General features: G+C 38.2%; 4 protein-coding genes across 9 annotated transcripts; 1 reads left to right on the top strand and 3 right to left on the bottom strand.

Annotated features, from left to right (window-relative positions):
* Positions 1 to 48: 48 nt before the first annotated feature.
* LOC121250356 (alcohol dehydrogenase class-3) lies at positions 49 to 9,451 on the top strand. Its single transcript, XM_041149472.1, has 9 exons — positions 49 to 216; positions 321 to 457; positions 1,329 to 1,375; positions 1,466 to 1,791; positions 3,029 to 3,111; positions 3,187 to 3,262; positions 8,642 to 8,799; positions 8,882 to 9,043; positions 9,131 to 9,451. Exons 1-9 carry the CDS (start codon positions 183 to 185, stop codon positions 9,245 to 9,247), a joined length of 1,140 nt encoding a protein of 379 aa, XP_041005406.1. The 5' UTR covers positions 49 to 182; the 3' UTR covers positions 9,248 to 9,451.
* On the bottom strand, positions 9,416 to 11,646 carry LOC121250354 (ammonium transporter 1 member 4). Its single transcript, XM_041149469.1, is given in 2 exon segments — positions 9,416 to 10,010; positions 10,013 to 11,646. Coding segments are annotated over 2 exon segments (1,494 nt in total). The 5' UTR covers positions 11,325 to 11,646; the 3' UTR covers positions 9,416 to 9,828.
* Positions 11,647 to 11,981: 335 nt separating this feature from the next.
* On the bottom strand, positions 11,982 to 16,024 carry LOC121250355 (tetratricopeptide repeat protein 4 homolog). Its single transcript, XM_041149471.1, has 8 exons — positions 15,689 to 16,024; positions 15,017 to 15,229; positions 14,705 to 14,896; positions 14,412 to 14,612; positions 14,123 to 14,203; positions 13,680 to 13,815; positions 12,532 to 12,621; positions 11,982 to 12,407 (listed from the first exon to the last, which is right to left on the bottom strand). Exons 1-8 carry the CDS (start codon positions 15,992 to 15,994, stop codon positions 12,334 to 12,336), a joined length of 1,293 nt encoding a protein of 430 aa, XP_041005405.1. The 5' UTR covers positions 15,995 to 16,024; the 3' UTR covers positions 11,982 to 12,333.
* Positions 16,025 to 16,771: 747 nt separating this feature from the next.
* LOC121250353 lies at positions 16,772 to 20,761 on the bottom strand. 6 transcript variants are annotated; one of them, XM_041149466.1, is made up of 6 exons: positions 20,107 to 20,761; positions 19,082 to 19,168; positions 17,630 to 18,980; positions 17,103 to 17,250; positions 16,917 to 16,964; positions 16,772 to 16,831 (listed from the first exon to the last, which is right to left on the bottom strand). In XM_041149466.1, the coding sequence occupies exons 1-5, from the start codon at positions 20,440 to 20,442 to the stop codon at positions 16,922 to 16,924; spliced, it is 1,965 nt and encodes a 654-aa protein (XP_041005400.1). In that variant the 5' UTR covers positions 20,443 to 20,761; the 3' UTR covers positions 16,772 to 16,831; positions 16,917 to 16,921. The 6 variants fall into 6 exon arrangements, 5 of the variants coding, with proteins under 5 accessions (XP_041005400.1, XP_041005399.1, XP_041005398.1 ...); XR_005937769.1 differs by having other exon boundaries at positions 16,917 to 17,250; XM_041149465.1 differs by having other exon boundaries at positions 16,823 to 16,964.
* Positions 20,762 to 22,073: the final 1,312 nt, after the last annotated feature.

Below are 22,073 nucleotides of genomic sequence, written 5' to 3'. Positions count from 1 at the left end.
ACCTAACTGGCCATTACACTTCCAGCATAGCTGCGGCCCGCGGGTCCTTGTCAGTCGCATCGGCCACTCCGACCCCATAACCGTGCATTTAGCTGGATTTCATCCACACTCACTCTCAATTCTAATCCCTTCTCTCCCTCTCTCTCTCTCTCTCTATCCAGTTTCTGCTCTCGCTCTCATCCATGGCTACTCAAGGTCAAGTAATCACGTGCAAAGGTACTCTCTATGTCTATGTGTATATGCATATATGCGTGTGATATGTGAAACGTTGAAATCACTATGGTTGTGATCTCTGTATGGATGCAATGGAAATGCAAAAGCTGCGGTGGCCTGGGAACCCAATAAGCCTCTGGTGATCGAGGACGTTCAGGTGGCTCCGCCGCAGGCCGGCGAAGTCAGAATCAAGATCCTTTTCACTGCTCTCTGCCATACCGATGCCTACACTTGGAGTGGCAAGGTATTACTGTTTTTCATGCTAGATTGCTGACTTACGATTATTTTTAAGTTTTAGTACAAATTTTTTGGTGGTTTACCGTCTCCGTGGAGCCTTTTTGTTTTTAAAATTTTTAATTTTTAAGTATAAATTTCTTGTAAATGTACACGGGTTTCTTTTTTATTGTTTTTTACTTTCAGCTCCTGGATTTGATACTTTAATTATTAAATTTTACTTCGTGTCATCCCATGGAATTCGAAATTTCCCATTTGTTTTTGTTATAATTTTTTGTTCAAATGCCAAATTGGAATAGGACATTGTTGAAAAACATAAACAATTCTAAAAAGCTTAGTGGTGCATGGTTTGATAGAACTGAACTGAACTGAGGCTAGCAGTTTGATGTGATAAATAATGAGGCCATCTAATTTGCGAACATGAAATGTCTGCTTATTGAAATCTAGATCATATTGTTTTTTAGAAGAAAGTCTTTATTAATAAGCACGATATTTTTTGTTTTTTTTTGAAATCTAGATTCTACATGTTATAGATTTCTAGATTCCTGTGAAATCTATATCATATTGTGGAGAGGGCTTGCCGTATTCTGCTTTTACTTTATCTGTTTTTACTTGTCCATTTATCTATCTCTCGTACACACATAGACACACAGATAAAGACACACGCATGCGCAGAGTAGGAGGGAGGGAGGAGTGGGATTTTTCATTATTTTGGAGGTGGGGATGCTGGGAGGGGGTGGAAATTAAGTACAATACCAAACCTTTGTGTGAATTTCTATGCTTCCAGCGCTTCTATCATTAATGTCGTCATTTTTATTTTCAAGTGATCTATTTAATTTTTACTTATATTCTGATGTGGAAACATTTTATCTGTCTTGTAGGACCCTGAAGGTCTCTTCCCATGCATCCTTGGCCATGAGGCTGCTGGGTATGTTAAGTGGACATATATCATAACAGATATTAAGTATTTATGAAGTTTTTTTATGATAGAAAAACAGATTAATTTATTTCAACACAGGATTGTGGAGAGTGTTGGTGAAGGGGTAACTGAAGTTCATCCTGGGGACCATGTTATTCCCTGTTACCAGGCAGAATGTCGAGAATGCAAGTTTTGCAAATCTGGGAAGACAAACCTCTGTGGCAAAGTTCGTGCTGCGACTGGAGTTGGAGTCATGATGAGTGATCACAAGAGCCGTTTCTCCATAAATGGAAAGCCTATCTATCATTTTATGGGAACCTCAACATTTAGCCAGTACACTGTTGTTCATGATGTCAGTGTTGCAAAGATTGATCCAAAAGCTCCTTTGGAAAAAGTATGCCTTCTGGGATGCGGTGTTCCCACTGGTAAGAATTTGTTGTACTACCTTGCAATATCTTAAATCTACTTTTTTGTGATTGTTCTGGTTAAGCAGCCCATACCTCTTTCAGTTACTTAAATAGGTTGTGCGGTATAGAAGTAAATAGAGTTGGTTAATTTATTCGGGACAAAGCCTAATCTTGATGGGGCCAACTTAGTTGTTTAGGCAAATTTATATATAAACTATATAGTTTGGATTAAAAAGTATAATAACAAAGGAATTTAAAACCGGCTAGGGGGGACATGCCCCCCTGCCCCCCATGTTTTCGTCTCTGCAGGAGGCATGTCGTTAGAAAGTGCTAAGGAATTAATCCAAGTATACTCGCTATGAATGCGTGTTCATAGATATAAGCATTTAACATTTTGTGATCAGACCATCTTAAGCATGCTCTGAGAGGAAATTATATATTCTTAGTTTCTCTTTAGCCTTCAATAAAGTTTTACCAGAATATAGAAATTGTCGTATATTCTTGTTGGGATCTCGACTATGCAGTCAACATTCACAATTTGCACCATGTATGAATTTGATTCATTCGCTTCCTCATGGTTTCTGATATTCATTATTTTTAACCATCCCTTTCTCAATTGCGAAAAAAAAAAAAAAAAAAAAAAAACCAAAATGACAAGATTTGTAGGGATGGCACACAGGATAAATCGGTAGAATACTCTGCTTACAACTTGGTTAAAAGATATGCTGTGAACATTTTATATGTGGAAACATGGGCTTGATCTTGGCCTCCTGTTTAATTATGTTGCGGAAGTTTTTAATTTCAGATAAAGTATGGACTGTTTGCTGACTTTTTATTCTGGCTTATGTAATTTACACCTTTTATCAAAGCGTGATATTTATAGATTCTGTTTTTCTATTCATAAAATAAAGAAAAAGAAAACTTGAATGTAAGTGAAAACTTCATAACCAGTTTCCATACGACTTGCCTTTAATTTTCAGCAAATGTAGTTTTTTTTTGTTTTTTTGGGGGGGGGGGGGGGGGGGGGGGGAAGTAGTGTTGCAGTTATCTGGAGCCATGGTTAAAACAACACTCTTATAATGGTAAATGCTCATGTGCGTTTGTCTTTAAAAACAAAATAGAAATAAATTATCTTTATATAAGCCACTTATCATGTGCAGATCCTAATTATTTTAATATTGTGTTAATACTAAAATAAGATTAAATATTGTGTTATCGATCAAAAAAATTATTTTAATATTGTGTTGCCTTTTAGGTCTTGGAGCTGTTTGGAACACAGCAAAAGTAGAATCAGGGTCAATAGTTGCTGTTTTTGGCCTTGGGACCGTTGGCCTTGCTGTAAGCTTGGTGTAGATTTTTTTGCATCATGTTCTTTAATCAATTTTAATGATTGATTAAAGAAGTAACTGACAGGTCGCAGAGGGTGCAAAGGCAGCTGGTGCTTCACGAATAATTGGCATAGATATTGACAGCAAAAAGTTTGAAAGAGGTACATCTTGAGTTCTCTCTTTCTTGACTTTTTCGTATAGCATGGTATTCTGATCTCATCTATTATGAAGCTTTCTAACTTACATTTTGGCAATTAATTTCCATCCTTTGATTAAAGCACATATATTGTTACTCGTTATCACTTGAATGCTGCTATTCTGTCTCTTGAACATTAGTGATGCTGCTTGTCTGTCAGCTCTGAGTAGTGAATGAGAAGAGAAGAAAAAATAGTCGTGTACTTGAGGGAACTATACCCAAGAAAAAAGTTGTCGTACTCTTTTATTCGATCTCGTGGATTTTGATAGTTTCCCTTTCTGTCTGCAACGTATGCAAGTATGTGCTGATAGACCATGGTGTGGTCTTTGTCTCAAGCTAGATTTTAATTCTTTTCTAGGAAATGAATTTTTAAAGCAAGTTTTGGCAACTTGTTGCTAATTTTTAATAACCAGTGAAGTATTATTTAAGTTGTTGCTGTTAAAACACTCAGAAAATCAAGAATACCAAGAGAATGTTTTTGGAAAAAACTGCTTTTGTGTGTTTTCGCCTGCCTTTCATTCAACGTCAAAATCCCCTATACAAGGAAGCAGATAATAATCCTATATATGGAGTCTAACTGATTCCTCAAAATCAGCATCTATCTATTGTAAGATAATATGTACAGCTAATATTAATAGAGTCCTAAATTGTATACATTCTTAAAATTGTATATGTTAACATCCCCCCTCAAATTGATGCTAGTAAGTCAACCATCAACAATTTGCCAACAAGAAATTGATGCCTCTGTCGAGTCATTGCTTTGGTGAAGACATCGGCCACTTGAAGATCTGAAGAAATGTAAGGAAGAGATATCACCCAATTCTCCAATATATCTCGGATAGAATGACAATCAACCTCAATGTACTTGGTGCGTTCATGGAAAATGAGATTGGTGGCAATCTGAATAGCACTAGTGTTATCAGCATGAAGAGCGGTATAATTAGTCTGTGGAAACCTAAGCTCCTCCAGAAGACTACGGAGCAATACAATTTCAGAACAAGCAGTAGACATGGCATGATACTCAGCCTTAATAGATGATTTAGAAATACAATCTTGTTTCTTATATCTCCAAGAAATTAAGGCATCACCCAAAAACATACACCAACCTGTAGTAGATCGACGCATAGCCGGACACCCAACCCAATCAAGATTATTGTAGGCAACAAGTTGAAGAGATGAGCCTGTAGGAAAGAATAATCCACGAGTAGGCGACCCTCGAAGATAATGGATAATATGGCGAATTGCAGCAATAAGGAGATGCCGAGGAGAAGATATAAACTGGCTGACATGATGAACGACATAGGAGATGTTCGGGCGAGTAGTGGTCAAGGTAGATAAGATTCCCAACTAAGCGCCGATAGAGAGTAGGATCATCCAGAAGATCCCCTTCATCTTTCATGTATTTGACATTTACGTCCATAGGTGTATCAACAGAAAAAGTGTCATCTAAACCAACCAATGTGATAAGATCTTGAATATACTTATGCTGGTTCAAGAAAATACCATTGGCCTAATGATGAACCTCCAGTCCCAAGAAGTATGTGAGCTGGCCAAGATCTTTCATATGGAAAGTGGCACGTAACATGTTCTGAAGCTCAGTAATCAAACCACAGTTAGTGCCAATAATGATAATATCATCCACATAAACCAAGAGAATAGCTATACTCGCATCAGACGTGCGGAAAAAAAAGAGAGGAATCATATTGACTTTGTGTAAAGCTGAAGGTAAGAAGTGTACTACGAAACTTCTCAAACTAGGCCCGGGGAGCCTACTTGAGCCCGTACAGAGAATGTCTCAGCTTACAAACATCATGAGGAGAAGAAGTAGTCATACCAGATGGAAGCTTCATGTAGATCTCTTCTTGGAGATCACCATGAAGAAAGGCATTCTTCACATCCATCTGATGTATAGTTGCCACAACTGTGAAGCGGCAATAGCTAAGATGGTTTGAACCGTGATCATTTTGGCAACAGGAGCAAATGCCTCCTCATAGTCAACCCCATATTCCTGTTTGTTACCCAGAGCTACAAGGCGAGCTTTGTATCGGTCCAAAGACCCATTAGAACGAAGCTTTACAAAGAAAACCCATTTGCTCCCAATAGTTTTGGCTGTAGGAGGACAAAAAATAATCTTCCAAGTATGATTCTCCTCAAGTGCTTGAAGTTCCGCTTGCATTGCATTTTGCCAATACTCATATTCCATAGCCTGTTTGTAGCAAGAGAGAATGGAAATAGAGGATAAAGTAGCCACAAGAGAACCAGGGGAGGAGAAACCATACCGATCAGGGAGTCGAGAAGGACGAGTAGACTGGCGAAGAGTGGCGGAAGTAGGTGTAGGATCAGGTCCTGGGTCAAGATCTTGAGGGGGCACAAAGGAAGTGGAACCAGACTCATGTCGACTACGTCTTTCATACACAAAACCAGGTTTGAATCTTTCCACAATTGTCGGGGAATCAGAAAAGTTAGGTAGAAGAGATAAAGATGCAGATGGCAACTCAACATGAGATGGAACTAAATATTGATTTTCAAAGAAAACCACATTCCTAGAAATCCGTATACGATGAGCATGAGGATCATAACAAACATAACCCTTTTGAGGTATAGCGAACCAAGAAAAGCACACTTATCAGATTGAACAGTAAGTTTATGTCGTTCATGAGCACAGAGATGCACAAAACAAACACAACCAAATGCTCGAAAATCAGAATATGAAGGAGAATGACCAAACAACTTAAAGAAAGGATAAACATGATATAACGTGGGAGAGGGGAAGCGATTGATCAAATAAACCTAAGTAGAAAGCGCTTCACACCAGAAACGAGGAGGAACAGATGATTTAAGTAAAAGGGTTCTTACCACATCAAGAAGGTGACGATTTTTTCTCTCAGCAACACCATTTTGTTGCGGTGTCGAAGGACAAGAACTCTGAGAGGTGATCCCTTTGCTTTGAAGAAATTCTTGAAACTCGTTAGACATATATTCTCCACCATAATTAGAGAGAAACACCTTGATGCTGGCAGAGAATTGAGTCTCAAGAAGTGCAAGAAAGCGCTTAAATACGGAAAAAACTTCAGCCTTGGCCTGTAGGAAGTAAACCCAAGTAAAGCAACTAAAGTCATCAATGAAAGTAACAAAGTACTTATAATGCGTATGAGAAACAACATGTGCAATCCCCCAAACATCATTATGAATAATATTGAAACATTGTGAGGCACGAGATGCATGATGAGGAAAAGGTAGTACTTTACTTTTGCCAAGTTTGCATGATGTACAATCAAAAGAAAGATCAAGAGAAGAACATGTTTTATTTCCCAATAAATCAAAATTAAACAAAGTACGAAATACATCAGAGTTTGGGTGGCCTAGACGTCTATGTTAAATCTTATTTCCAGAACCAACAACATTACATGCAAATGAAAGTAAAGGAAAACTAGGAATAATGGTGGAAGGAAAGACGTGAAGAGGAAAGAGTCATCCCACTTTAGGCTCCTTCGCGATCATCTTCCCTGACACTTGATCCTGCACAACACAACCATAACGAGAGAAATGAACATTACAATTATTATCAAATAATTGACCAACAGAAATAAGATTTGTGGAGATGTCAAGAGACATAAAAACATCATTTAAGGAAGAGGAGAGATCACCAACAACTCTGATAGGCAGAGAACTGCCATCAGCGGTGTTAATTTTCAGATTTTCATTATAATTTCTGACATTGGAAAGAGGAACAACAGTATTGGTCATATGGTTAGAGGCTCCGGAGTCAAAATACCATGGCTTAGAAAAAACTTTATGATTACTTGAGAGCCCAAAAGCAGAAATGATCATCTGTTGTACCATTTCAGGAGTGAGTGTGGTTGGGTTTGCTAAGGCTGTAGGAGCAGGAATAGAAACAACTGGCGAGGTAGTAGGCAATGCTGTAGAACTAGAGGCACCAGTGGAGGCATGATAAGCAGTACCCTGCTTCCTTTCAGGTCGAATGGGACAAGCAGAGATGATATGACCCTGTTTCTTGCAGTAGTTATAGAACTTTTTGGGGCAATCCCGATCAATATGACCAAAAGCTTTACAACTAAAGCACTAGACAACATGCATGTCTCTACCCTTATCTCTACCCTTATTCTTTCCTCGTGCTGCATAAGCCACAGAAACTGGTGCACTAACATTAGTCCGATGTTCTATGGTAGCTTGAGTTACGATACACTGCTCCTCATGAAGAAGTTCACTCAAACAAGCATCCAGAGATGGTACAAGATGACGATTCATTAGATTAGATCATGCAATTTCAAAATCGGAACGAAGTTTCATCAAGAATTGATCTCTCTTGCTTGTTTCATGCACTGCTTGAACAGCAGAGGGAGCTGCAGCGGGAACATTTGCATAAACAATATCTGAATAATCAGCCCAAATATTTTGAAAACCAGAAAAATATACCTCAATGGAGAGACAAAACAAGCACACCAAGAAGACTGCACACGGATTGACCAAAGAAGACAAAACCGAGATTCCCAACCAAAACAGAGTGCTGAAAGAGGAAATCAAACCAGAACCTGCGCCGAAATCTAGAACGTGCCGAAATCAAAGCAGAACCAGAACTTGCGCCGAAATCAAACCAGAACCAGACCTTGCGCTGAAATCAAACCAGAACCAGACCTTGCGCCGAAATCAAACCAAAACCAGAACGTGCCGAAACCCACGAGAGCCTCAGAACGTGCCGATAATTCACAAGAAATTCATAGATGCTGCCGAAAGCCACAAGAAACCCCAGAGTTCGACTCAGACAGCGCCGATAGTCACACGAGAGGCACCGAGAATCACACAAAAGACCAAACACAACCTCAGACAGTGCCGAAAATGCAAGAAAGGTAAAAAAAAAAAAAAAAAAAAAAAAAAAATTCGCAGAAGACATGAAACTATGAACCGGCTCTTGATACCATGTCAAAACACTCAGAAACAAGAGAATGTTTTTGGAAAAACTGCTTCTGTATTTTTCGCCTGCCTTTCATTCAACGTCAAAATCCCCTATACAAGGAAGTAGATAATAATCCTATAGACGGAGTCTAACTGATTCCTCAAAATCAGCATCTATCTATCATAAGATAATATGTACAACTAATATTAATAGAGTCCTAAATTGTATACATTCCTAAAATTGTATACGTTAACAGTTGCGCACAACTTTGAAGTTTTAATTACAAAGGGCTGTGAACATCTATTTAATCTGAGAGAGCCACTCCTCTGCTCTCAAGGTAAGTTAGAGTGGAATGTCTCCCACAAAGAGGATTCTGTCATATTTTTATGACTTGCTGGTCATTTGCTTATATTTCTTTGTGACATGCAGCAAAGAATTTTGGAGTTACTGAATTTTTGAATCCAAAGGACCACGAGAAACCAATTCAACAGGTTATTGTTGATCTCACTGATGGTGGTGTTGACTACAGTTTTGAGTGCATTGGAAATGTCTCGGTGATGAGGTCTGCTTTGGAGTGCTGCCATAAGGTGAGTATTCTGCATGTATGGAATATGTAGGTTAATGGGTATCTGCATATATAGAATTCACCTGATTGCCAAAAAATTTCAGGGCTGGGGAACTTCAGTTATTGTCGGTGTTGCAGCATCAGGGCAGGAAATATGCACCCGTCCTTTCCAGTTAGTGACTGGTCGTGTCTGGAAAGGCACAGCTTTTGGTGGTTTTAAGAGCCGTTCCCAAGTTCCCTGGCTCGTGGAGAAGTACTTGAAGAAGGTAACACATTTGACATGTACCGAATGTGATTTTTTGTTACTTCTCTGGTAGAGGGTATGAACTTATCTTTCCTCTTGAATATTGCAGGAAATAAAGGTCGATGAATACATCACTCACAATTTGACTCTTGGGGAGATCAACGAGGCATTTGATCTGATGCATGAAGGCGGTTGTCTCCGGTGCGTGCTTGCAGTGCATGTTTAGAGACTTAAGAAAAAATAAGTGAGTGGATGCTGTTGATGAGTATAAATGGTTAACGTGAACAATATTCCCCTTTAAGATTGCCTTGTCTATCAATTATATATGTGTTTGATGGGAATCGGGATCTTTCCTTATTGTGCTTAGCATTATGACATCTGCAATGAAAAATGATATGAAAGCAAGAGATGGAAAGTGTTGTTCTAAAAACTCTGCCTTATTTCATTTCATAAAATGTAGAAGCACTTCTGCTTCTCTCTCTCCACTAGTCTTTGAAATAGAACTTAAAGAAGCAGAATATAATTTAGAAAAAGAAGAGTAAGAGGGGTGCTATCTTTATTCAAGTTATCCAAAGCATCAAATACAAAATCACAAAAAGATTGAAGCATATAGATTTTGAAACTTCCCATTGTCAATATGAGACCCAAAAAGGTTCAGCAGGGTTCAACATTTCAGTTGAAACCTAAAAGAAACTGAGCATGACCACTTGCATAAGTTATTTAACTAATGCTAGACCAGTTTTCTGCGATAATTGTAAGAGCTATACAAGCTATGATGATAAAAATGGAGATCAAAATGCAATCAAATCAAATAGCTGAGGAATCCTTCCTCGTCAAGTTGAGTCTGCTTTTCAGATTCGGAAGTTCAAATTCATCGCAATATTCATAAGCAAATCCACCATGGCTAGTCAAATCCATTCCTGCCATCTCCTCTTCTGTCGAAATCCTCAAGAGCTTCAGTTTGTGCAAAAACCAGAACAATGTCCCATGGTAATGCTAACCCATAATGAAATCACCAAAATCTGGACTATGTGCGCTGCCAAGAGCTTTCCTCCACCTCCCATGAGCAGCCCATATGGCCGCCCCGGTATCCCCGGATAAACCTCGTTGACATATTCCTTCTTTGCAAACAAGGCAGTGAAAATTATACCCCAAGAGCCACACCCTCCATGAAGCTGTGCTGCCTCCAATGGGTCATCATACTTGAATTTTTCTGCAAGTTTGTTGCACCCAATGAGAACCCAAGCGGCTACAAACCCACATACGATTGCAGCCCAAGGATCAACAACCGAACAGCCTGAGGTGATTGCTGCAAACCCACCAAGCAAACCATTGCAAACATCGGTCACATTCCAATGGCCAGAGAGCAAACGTTTCCCAAAGAGAGTGGTCAGTGCAGCTGAACATCCAGCAAGAGTTGTTGTAACTCCGGTTCTCCCAACAGCACTCCATTGTCCATAATAAGAACCGCTCTCTCCATAAGCCTTCGATATGTTGAGAAATGAACCGGGGTTGAATCCGTACCAGCCAAACCATAGCAGGAACGTCCCCAAAACAACCAATGTACCGCTGTGTCCACGCAACGACACAACTCGGCCGCCATGATCAAAGCGGCCAACGCGTGGTCCTTCAATGAGAGCACCCCATAAACCAGCCATGCCTCCAACCAAGTGAACAACTCCGGAACCAGCAAAATCAATGACTCCAGAACCAAACAAAAGATTATCAGACCGAGCAGGGCTTGCCCAACCATCCGCAGACCAGAACCAATGAGACACTATAGGATAGACCAAACCCGTCAAGAAAGAAGAATATATCAAATACGCGATGAATTGGGTCCGTTCTGCGATCGAACCGCTAGTGATTCCAGCCGCTGCAATGGCAAAAGCCCATTGATAAAGGAAGAAACCATAGTCAAAAGACGAGGAAGGAAACATCCCAAGGCCGAAGTAGTGTTCGCCAATGAATCCGTTTGATGATCCGCCAAAGGCGAAGGCAAAGCCGAAGAGATAGTAAAACAGGCCGCCGGTTGCAGCATCAAGGACATTGGTGAGCATGATGTTCATGGTGTTCTTGGCACGAACCGAGCCGGCGCAGAGCATGGCGAAACCAAGTTGCATGGAAAATACAAGGTACGCAGAGAAGAGAAGATAGGTGTTATCAACAGCATAATTTGTGTCAACAAACTTGTTTGAAATGGCATCAAAGCGGCTACAAAGGTACTCAGCAGCGGCGCTGGCATTGGCTGCACCACCCAGTAGAGGGTGGAGATCTGCAGCAGAGCAGGTTATCGCAGCAGCCATGAGAAGAAAGGAACAAGCTTTGCTTTGATGGGGGAATTTGTTTGTTCTCCTTTTACGGTGAAAGAATCCTGGGGATTCCGAATGTTGGGTAGCTGTTTATAGAATGAGATTCGAAGAGATTCCATGGTGGACTAGGACGCAAATGTGCAACAGAATCACGCGTAGAAATATAACAGATTTCCCGTTGTTAGGAAATCACCGTAACAGAATCTCAATCTTTGTTGACTAAAATAGGATAGTTCTATATACATACATCCATACTTTCATTTTACTTTAGAATAATTCTAAATTTAACAACATCCTCAGATTATCTTCTGTTTTTCTAAAAACAATAATTCAAAGGTTAAAGAGCATTTTTAGTGAAAGTGAGACGAAAATATAGGATATAAAATATTATGAAAAAACGTATTTAAGATTCGTTTGGATAGTAAGATGAGACGAGAGGATTTTAGATGAGTTGAATAAAATATTGTTATATTATTATTTTTTAATATTATTATTGTTTTAGAATTCGAAAAAGTCGAATTATTTATTATATTTTGTATGAAAATTTAAAAAAAATTTAATGATAAGATAAAATGAGATGATATGATTTCTGTATTCAAACGAGCCCTTAATATCAAATTGATAGGATATATATGATTTTGATAAAGTAGGTTGGAATAATGGACCAACGGGAGGACCAATTGTAATAGTCGTGGTTATCTTCAAATCTCGAGTACATGCATTACAATATATATATATATATATATATATATATATTTTATAAGTTACATGCATTAAATTTAATCAACCTAGACTATTTAAAAAGCGAGAGAAGTCTTGTCTTCAACGAAGATGATGGCAACAGCACATGGCGTCCAAAGGTAAACGCTATTTCTTCAAAGGGAAAGGGGGGCCGTGAACAAGCAACACAAGTCATCTCCAAGTATCACGAAGAATACTTGGTTTAACTCGTTTTAACATTACCAACCTTCAAGCCATGCTTCTCAACGCCTTAATTATTTATTCATGATGGAGGAGCCCACTTCCCAGCTTTGAACTCTTTATAGAATCTGGAGCTTTTTGAAACAACATAGAATACTGCATATATTGCATCACAAACAGTAAAAACAAGAATATCAAAGAGACGAAATAGACATTCCTTCAATTGTGAACATTAGTTTCGATATTTTATTTGTGGAATATAAGAATGAAGAATACATACCTGGGATCCCAGGAATGATGAAATTTGGCTCTTTCAGAACATCATGAAGTGTTCTTTTCTCGTTTACTCTTACCCATTTAGAGCCATTTCCTGAGGAACATTAAACACAGAGTTGACTTACATAAGCATGTGTTATCGCCGGGGGCGCGGGGAACAGGTGAGAATATTTTGCATTAAAAGATGAACAAAGGTGACGTCTGAAATTTGAATGGTGCAAAGAAACAAGCTTTCTATCTGTGCTACATATGTAATTGGAAGTATTGACACTGGCAACAATAATATGTACTCCCGTACTCCTATAAGCATCTTGAGTAAGAGATCTAAATCACAGATCTACATGAACTTAGTTTTGGGCATTATCTTGTATGTCTTGCTTGCTTACAGTAATGATCAATACAATTGCAATTATGCCAGGGGCTCAAGCTTGGTGAGCTTAAAGCACTTGTCCAGAAGACAAAAGCCGTCTTGAAACAGGCTGGAGCTTGCATGAGCATAAGCACATCTGTATGTGTACTTTGTTTTTCTGTATGTGTGTACTCGCACTTTTTGTTCATACTAATTTTTGGGGTGTCTTGAAGGTGTGCAAAGATTTAATGCTGCACTCTACCAGACCAGCCATATAAAAACCATCTCTGGTAGGAATTTCGGTGAAGATAAAGAAAATAGACAGAGAAAATAATCAATTGAACCAAAAAACATAATTGAACGAGTTTACCAAATTGAGTTATTCATATATTTCCAAAGTTCATAATCATAGGAGAGAAACTCGTGACTTGTCATCAAACTTCCAATGAACTTTACGTGACATTTTGAAGTTATCATATTGACTCAAAGACGTCAGTATCAGTAAGCCACAAGTGGTTTGATCCACAAACAGAAAATCATTTGTAGCTGCACCTATACCTGTTTAAAAAAAGATGAAGCTACATCTTTCATAATCAAAGGTTGCCAACAAAATAGCTCCTTAAAAACATGAAGGCAAGTACATGCTCGACTGATGTTTCTCCAATTTCAGAATTCAACATCCTCCAACATGTAATATCATGTTTAAACACATGATAATCAAACCACTTATAGTAAGGGAAAATGGAGGAGAAATACATTATTTGGCATGGAATCCGGATAAGGGAGATAATAAACCATCCTACCTGCAGAGATCTCATGATTAGAATCCTCAATTGCATCCTTCTCTTCTCCATTAATGCTTTCTACATGAGAAGCTGCAGTTCCCTCCAGGAGATAATGGAGAAGTTTTGACTTTGATAGACAAACTCCAGAACCAGCCTGGTGAATCAGTAGTAAGCAAATGGAAATGAAGCTTTTTGATAAGTATAAAGATGGTGGCACCATTTAAGACAGAATTATTTCTTAAAGGGCTTCTATGCAAAATTATCCTAAACAATTGATATTGTTGGAGGGATCTCATGAAAAAAAATGTTATCATGAAAAATTTACTTGTTCGCTATAAGTTCAATGTCATACAATACTTGCAAGTCTTCAAAAGGAAACTATTAAAAAGGAATAAGTTAGTTATTAAATTGTCGAAACAGAACAATAGTGACTGAAATAAGAATCACATTCAGCTGCCTACCTCGTAGTATAACTCAATAGATTCACGGGTGTAATTGTTCTCTTTGTCCCATGGCAAAGGTGGGCAACTTTCTGAAAACATGTTTAAAAGCTAAGGAGATCCATAAAGCACAGCAGTGCAGGGACATTGTATGCCATATGCAAAATTCACAACCCTGACACTAACAACAGTAAATTAATATGTCAGAAACACCCCCCCCCCCCCAAAAAAAAAAAAGAAAAAAAGAAAAAAAATAGGAAAAAGAAAAGGAAGGTATGGTATATAAGGCAATCTTCTACTAAAAGGATATCATGTCAAGATGAACAGAAAACATGTCAGTCTCGCAGAAGTCCTTGATAAAGTCACTGGACATAACCTCCGCATACAGAAGAAGAACTGGCCAGTGGACAATATTATTTTTATCTAATGCAGGCTTTCTTAATCCAGTAAGTTCTCGAAATATTGCCTTTCCAATCTTGAAGCCCCTATCTTCCATTGCAGAAACAAGGTCCTGCAAAGTTTCAGGAGAGGAAAAAAGGGAAATATGAGCCTCGAGGTATTAAAGAAAGATTTTTTTTCCCCGTGAATAGCATAGCATCAAACCTTAGCCCCAGCAATATCCCTGGAAACTAGAGCCTCCCGCTGTTCATGTTCCAGCCTCTGTATGTCAATCTGCTTAGCAAGCTTCTTTAGTTCTTCATTGCTTGGGTCAAGTTCAATTCCATTCTCACAAAATGATTTTGCTTTATCCAACAAGTTCAATGACAGAGACGCTTTGGCAGCTCGATAAAGTGCCTAACCAAAATCCATAACGCTTTAAAACATTATCAAACCAAAGAACCATGAGAAAGTTCCCATACATGAGAAGTCAGAGCAAATGACGTCTAGCTGAGAACATAAACATGAAATTAGAACCTTGACATTTGTCGGGAGAAGCTTAACTGCCTCCTCAGCATCCATGAGAGCACGTCTGTAATTTCCTAGCAACAAATTCACATGGGCTCTATTCGAGAAGAGAACCGAGTGTTCGGAGTCGCTCAGGACCTTCTGATCAATTGCCCTCGTGTAACAATCAATAGCATCAGCGTAGTGTTTTTTACCCATCTTCACATACTGGTTACCCTTTTCCTATAAATCAATCAAACCACCAAAAGAAAAAAATAAAATGATTATTCGCATAATCTTCGTTGAGCATAGTATAATGCCTATGATGATTTCTTCTTACAAAAAGAAACACATCATTCTAAGAACCGTCCTCGGGCATCCCTACCAAACTAAAATGCAGACGATCCCTCCTATAATAGTCTCACGTAGGCAATTAAGCACTTCAAAGTGTAGTGTAAGCCTCGCTCACCTTGAAAGACATTAGAACTAATACTACTTTCAGCTCAAGCTCATTTGTTGAAATAATTAGATGTGCAGAATTATACCCGTATTCAAGCAAATGACCGTTGCTTAAGCAAAACGGTAGCGATAAAGGATCCACAAAACCAAACGATACCAACGAATCCTCCAAACACTGAACTTTCATAAATCACGACTTATATATATATATATATAGAGAGAGAGAGAGAGAGAGAGAGAGACCTTGAGTTCAAGGGCAGCAGAGTGTTTGAGGGCGGCGATAGCTTCAAGGTCCGCTTTCTCGGATTCGGTGATGGGCTCTGAACCCGTTTCCATCCACAGGGCCATTCCTGCTTTGTACGAGTACGAGAGAGAGAGAGAGAGGATTATAGGACTCTCGGTTCCATTGGCAAAGAAGAAACTAGAAACGGCGCTGAGTTCTCTACAGTCTTCTCCAAACCAATATTCCCCAAGAAAAGTAGCAGATGTGCTACATGTCGTTGCAAATATCGGGAAACAGCGGAGGAGGTCCTCTCTCTCTCCTCTCATTTTCTCTTAAATAAATGATGTCTCTGCCAATCTCTTAAGTAGTGTTGGTGTATTATTATTGATCCAAAAACTCTTACACCGTTGAATACTAATTTAATTAAAAGCCTTGTTTGTTTTTGAAAAACATCTCATCTCATCTCATCTCATATCACCTCATCATTACAACTTTATCAAATTCTCACAAAAAATAAAATAAAAAATTCAACTTTTTTAAATTTCAAAACAAAAATAATATTAAAAAATATATTCTAATATTATTTTATTCAACTTTTTAACTTTAATCTCATCTCGTCTCATCTCATCTCTGAAAACAAACGGACCCTTAATCTTCAAGATCACCACGATGTAGAAGTTTTAAAACGTGTCCGATGTCTTTAAATTCATGACTCCACACTTGAGATCTATCAAATGGAGAAATTTTCCAAAGTTGAGGACCCATGCATAAAGCTAGGAGTAGCAGAATTTCCATTGAATTACCGAGAGAGGTGTACCCGGGATTTAGTAAACATATTGATGTCTCTACCATTCGGCTAGGATGAATACTAGTGTTATAAGATCTGGCTACGTGTTGTTTACAACAAAATATTGGTACACGCCAAAAGAATGTCGTTTTCGAGGGAGGGGAAGAAGATCGAATTTAGAAATAAAATAAAAAAGCTACGACTAACAAAACTCCTGAACTTAAAAGATGCTATGCCAGAAGAGATTTAAGGAGGCGATGAAATTCGAAGAGAGAAATCAATGGAACGTGAGGGATAGATATTAGATAAGTTTGTATTGTAAGTTGCGCCAATTTTAATGAAGATGCTTTAGTTCAATCATCGTTGAATGACTTCCCTTCAAAGAACTTCTTAAAAAAAAACAATTGTCTTGAATGGGCAAATTAGCTCAATTATTGCAAACATTACGGATTTGCTCCCACCTTTCTCAAGCTGGGCTGAAAGGAAATTTCCCAGACGTGCTCCCTAGCCTTCATCTCCAGTAGCCACATTGCCAGCAATTTGTTAACATCGACTTGCACCAATCAAAATCTGACTACCCAAAAACAAAAAAACAAAAAAACAAAGAAGAAGAAGAAGAAGAAGATATGCACCACGCAGTTACACACATTTGCAAGCATTCAATCTCGTTTCTGGTGAACGGCATGCCTTTACACATAAAAGCAGAAAATTGCCACCCACATTTGATGCTCCAGATGTTCTGGCCATTTAGTACACAGAGATTGCTGGATACTGTTGTAGTAATCCGATTTCTACCTTCAAGACCAAGTTCATTCACTGTCATCTATCAGAAAACCAAAGCAAAATTCATATTGGCACAAGAATCTGCGGGGACCAACTTCAACAACTATAAAGATCATCTAGCATATTCTGAACCAGTCACCAAGCAGACTCAAGGGGAAAGAACAATGCAGACGTGATATATAACTTAACATATGAGATTTCAATTTCAGAATATAATTTATCAAAATCTACCAGCCTGTGCAGCATTATTTAACCAACAGGCACTTTTTGTGCACTTCAGTTTAAAATGACTGTACACCGCCAAAACTCTCAAACTTTTAAACCCTAGTTATAATAGGCTAGGCATGTGCAAGACCATTCCAGGAGGTTTCAAAATCAAACAAAAGCATACCGGCGTCGATAGAGGAAGTCTCAGGAGAATAGAGATTCAGTTCAGATGGCACAGAACCACCTGACACCACCGGAACTGGCTGGTTTTCCATGAACCAGTCATCAAATGAAAAGTCCACTGTATTGGAATTAAGGTTTCCAGAAAATTGGCAATTAGCCTCCTTTACAGTAGATGGCTCACATAGAGACCCTGTATTTTCAAGTCGAGAACTGTCAACTGGAGGTTCTTGATTGTTTTGACTGAGATTTGCACTTCCAAAATACTCAGGTCGTTGAGTGCTTCGACCGCGGCAAGTGCTTTCCATAAACTGGGAATTAGACTCCTCAACAGGATATGGCTCACACACAGATCCTCCGCCATGGACTTGAGAATCTTCATTTATAAGATGTTGATTGCTTTGACAAGAATTGATAGGCCAACTAAAACTAAAATCTGAAAAACCCGCATCTGTGGCAACTAGACTTTGACTCCCATGCTGCCAGATATTTTGGCTGGCGTTTAGAGGCTGATTCTCTTTTTGATAAATGCCTTGGCTAGCATTTTGGCTTTGATACACATGCTGACAAAAATTTTTGCCATCATTTGATTGAGCAATGGACTGACTATCTGTTTGTGGTTGGGAAGATACAATGTGAGTTACAAAGCCGCCCACGTTGGGCTGAGAGAAATCCTGAGGGCCATATGACTCCAAGTTTAAGCTAGGATGAACATTTGGCCACCTAACAAGGTTTCTGTCATTTGCCACTGCCGTTGGTGTAGCATTTATGGTATGGAGTGCTGCATGGACACGATTAACGTTGTCTGATGAACTATAAACAGAAGGATGCATTGGCAAGGCACCCCTCACAGCTCCTGTCTTTTTAAACATTGTATGGGAAGGGACAAATCCTGGGCCCGCATTGCCAACGGTCATAGCTCGGTCCCTTTGGATGACACTATTACGCACACCAAGCAAATGTGGTGATACCAAGCGAGGGTGAGTTCGAGTTTTCACCAAAACAGATGCTGGTTGTTGACTTCTACCTTGCCCTATGATATTTGGCACAGCATAACTGGCGACTTTGGAGCAAGCACGGATTATATTTGGCCGAGAGACCTGATTTTGAGGCATGGGGTTGGGTGCCAATGGAATATTGTCGAGTAGTTGAGCCTGTAGTTGGGCAAGCGCTGCAGGCAGCGAAGCATCAGAAGACTTGATACCTGGTAATGGAGCACTTCCCCCCAGCTTGAAGCTTTTTCTCTTTATCTTCCAGATCTCCTCTTTATCGGTTGCATGACAATGATCAACATTAGAGATGCCTGTGACCCAATGTAGACATGGCGCAAGAGATTCACAGATGTAACAATGGCACTGCATTTCAGCATGGGCAGCAATCAAGATGGCAGAACACAAACATCAGACTAAACAAGTGCTATCTTTTATAGGTGCCAAAGCTTAAAGAGTGAGCTAACCTGTTCACAGTGCCTTTCATGGGGTGTAGAACTAAAAGGATATTTGGCACAATGATGACGTGGATGAGGGTAGTCTCTGCATGCAATCTGCAACAGAAGGAAATAAAATTTAGTTGGCATCAGAGACATGGTGCATGGCTTTTCCTAACTCTTTTTTCTTTTAATGCTGAACCTTACTGAAAGTAGGGAACAATACTGTGAAGTAACAAGGTCATGGGCATGCAAATATAAAGAACTAAAAAAATACACTTTACACAATTAAAGATAATATGGCCCAACAAATATGCGCCCCAAAGACAACCAAAACCTTCATAAATTCCTAATCTGACTATTAATTCAGTCCAGGCATAAATATTACTCAATGGCATAAGAATCAGGTAGTTACTGACCGTGAAATATTCAAAATAAGAATATATATTCCCAGCTTATCGTAGCATGTTGGGGGGGTTAATATAAATACAGTACAAAATACCACTTTCAGAACTCGATCAGATCATTTTCAAAAGCATTTATCTTGAGCAGTCTAAATTGCGCCCAGATATGCGCGCATGTAAGGTATCTTAGTTTAAAATGAATTCCACTTGACTTAAAAAAAAAAAAAAAATATGAATTCCACTTGCTCTCGTTTTTCATCCTATTCCTCGATTTGTTAAGTAATTAAAATAACTCCTCGCCCAAGTAGGAAATTAGTAAACGAAATGGAAAAAAGAAACGACAAAAGATTAGTGGCCTCTGATAGAGTCCATTGTTACAAATCTAAAAGTTACCTATCACAACAATTTTAATAAAACCTAATTAGAACAGAAACAGCAACTCTGTAATTTGAAAAGTTCATGCTAAGACTCAATTACAGCAACAAAGAAGCAGGTAAACAAAGAAAAACAGTAACTTCCCTTTCTCAAAATTAAATAAACCCCACCAATAATGAATGGAATGTCGTGTTGTTAGTCTAGTAAAAGAATTTAGAAAAAGAAAGCATGTTATTTTCTTTTACACTCCCATGACGTTTCCAGGCAACCAGTTACCTGCCCCTTCTCCCCAACTATATTCAATTCATCGGACCCTCCCACCGCATCGTCCACCACCGCTATCGGATTGTCCGGGTCACCCTCCAAAATCACACAATCATCGTCCGTATCCCCCATGGTCGATTTGGAAGACTTTGACTTTCGGTTGGTGTTGATGGACTCTCCCAGCACCACAACATCATCGGAATCATTGCCAGGCTCTTTATCATCAGCGCCGTCAAAGAGCTTCGATATCCAATCGAAGTCGTCGCCGTCGCCGTCGCCGCCCTGGGGCTCGCTCAAACCCATCTCCTCGTCCGAGCTTATGTCCAATATCACGGGCATAGGATCCATTGAAAATATTCTTCCCAAAAACAAAATCGCCACCTAGCTTTTCCTAAACAGAATCGAATTTCTCATGCGCTTTCTTGGGTGGATAAAGATTTCCCGAGAAAATCTCACAGTACCAAAAAGAATAAACATGAAAGTACTAATTGTGCACGAAAAATTCGGAAGAAAAAATCTAGAGTTTCGAGGGGCTTAGGGCCGTTCTTTCTGGTGGACAGATTTTAGGGTTTTCGATTTGGACGAAGGGGCAAAGGATGGACTGAGCGAGTGTTGTGAGAGATGAAAACAAAAACGAAAAATCAAAAATTAAACGTCTCCGAGTAAAAGAAGACTCTGGCAATGCTCACTTATGAAGCTTTGGGCCCATCCATATATTTCGAAAGTTCAAACTTGGGTTCCTAGATGGGCCTTCTCTGTTCTATTTGAACCCCATTTTGTACAGCATGCAGCCCATCTCCCCCAGCCGTAAAAACCGCGTTTTCTAATTCTTCTCAACTTCGTCATCTTTTCCTTGGAAACTTTCGTCGTTGATGTATTTCCTTTGATAAGCATATAAATTTAACGCGGACCTTGCTTCTCGAGAACGTACAACTCCGTCCACGAACGGATTATATAAAATAAATTTATAAATTAATCTAATTTTATTATCTACTTTATAATAAAAATAATTTTATAATCTGACGTATCACATCAACTCACATTAATTTATATGTTTACTTTTATATAATTTTTTTATGTCTTAAATATTTCCTTGATTCTAAACTCTTATTACGTGGATTTTGGTTTAAATTATATTTAAATTAAAAAATATTTTAATCATAAAGAGATTATATAAAATTAAATTTATAAATTAATATATTTTGATGTACTACGTTAAGTTGTAAACTTACTTTTAAAATAAAATAAATTGTATCATATAAAGTCATCTTAGTTTATGAATTATTTTTATGAAATTTCTTCATTGTTGTAGCACTTTAAATTGCCTTAATTTTCCATGGTTTAAACTTTTTAAAATTTTGTTGAAAGAAAAAGAGACACGAGTTTTGGGTTTTATTGATACTGTTTTTAAATATTTATACGAATAATTATAATCAAAATTAATCTTTTATTTTGAACGTTATAATTTATAGTAATCTATAGGATATATATATATATATATATATATTGAAATACAAGTCAGAGATATATAAACTCTATACAATCATTTTAAAACAAAAGATAGGTCCAACTACGAAAAAATTATGAAATTTTTTTGAGAAATTTTTTATCTATAAAAAATAAATAAATTTATAAATTGACATATTTTGATAAGATATGTCAAATTATAAATTTTCTATTATAAAATAGATTTAATTTTTAATTTTTTATATTGAATTACATTAATTTATAATTTTAGTTTTATAATTTTTTTTTTTCTATAAGCCTAGCATTTCTCTTTTCAATTTTTTTTTTTACCAATCATTTTCTTAAAACATATATGACGAGAACTTGTTCTCACGTGCAGGATAGCACTAGGGGTGGCAATTCGTGTTTTCGAGTCGCATTCGTGTTGTGTCAAATTATACATATCCGACTCTATAGGTCAACCCGAACCCAATCTATTAAGTTAAATATGTCAAACTTTCAAATCCTAACCC

This window comes from Juglans microcarpa x Juglans regia, chromosome 2D (genome assembly GCF_004785595.1).
Source record: "Juglans microcarpa x Juglans regia isolate MS1-56 chromosome 2D, Jm3101_v1.0, whole genome shotgun sequence".
In the NCBI taxonomy this organism is placed as follows: domain Eukaryota; kingdom Viridiplantae; phylum Streptophyta; class Magnoliopsida; order Fagales; family Juglandaceae; genus Juglans; species Juglans microcarpa x Juglans regia.
The sequence above is the reverse complement of the archived record's forward strand: the minus strand, read 5'-3'. Positions and strand labels throughout refer to the sequence as shown.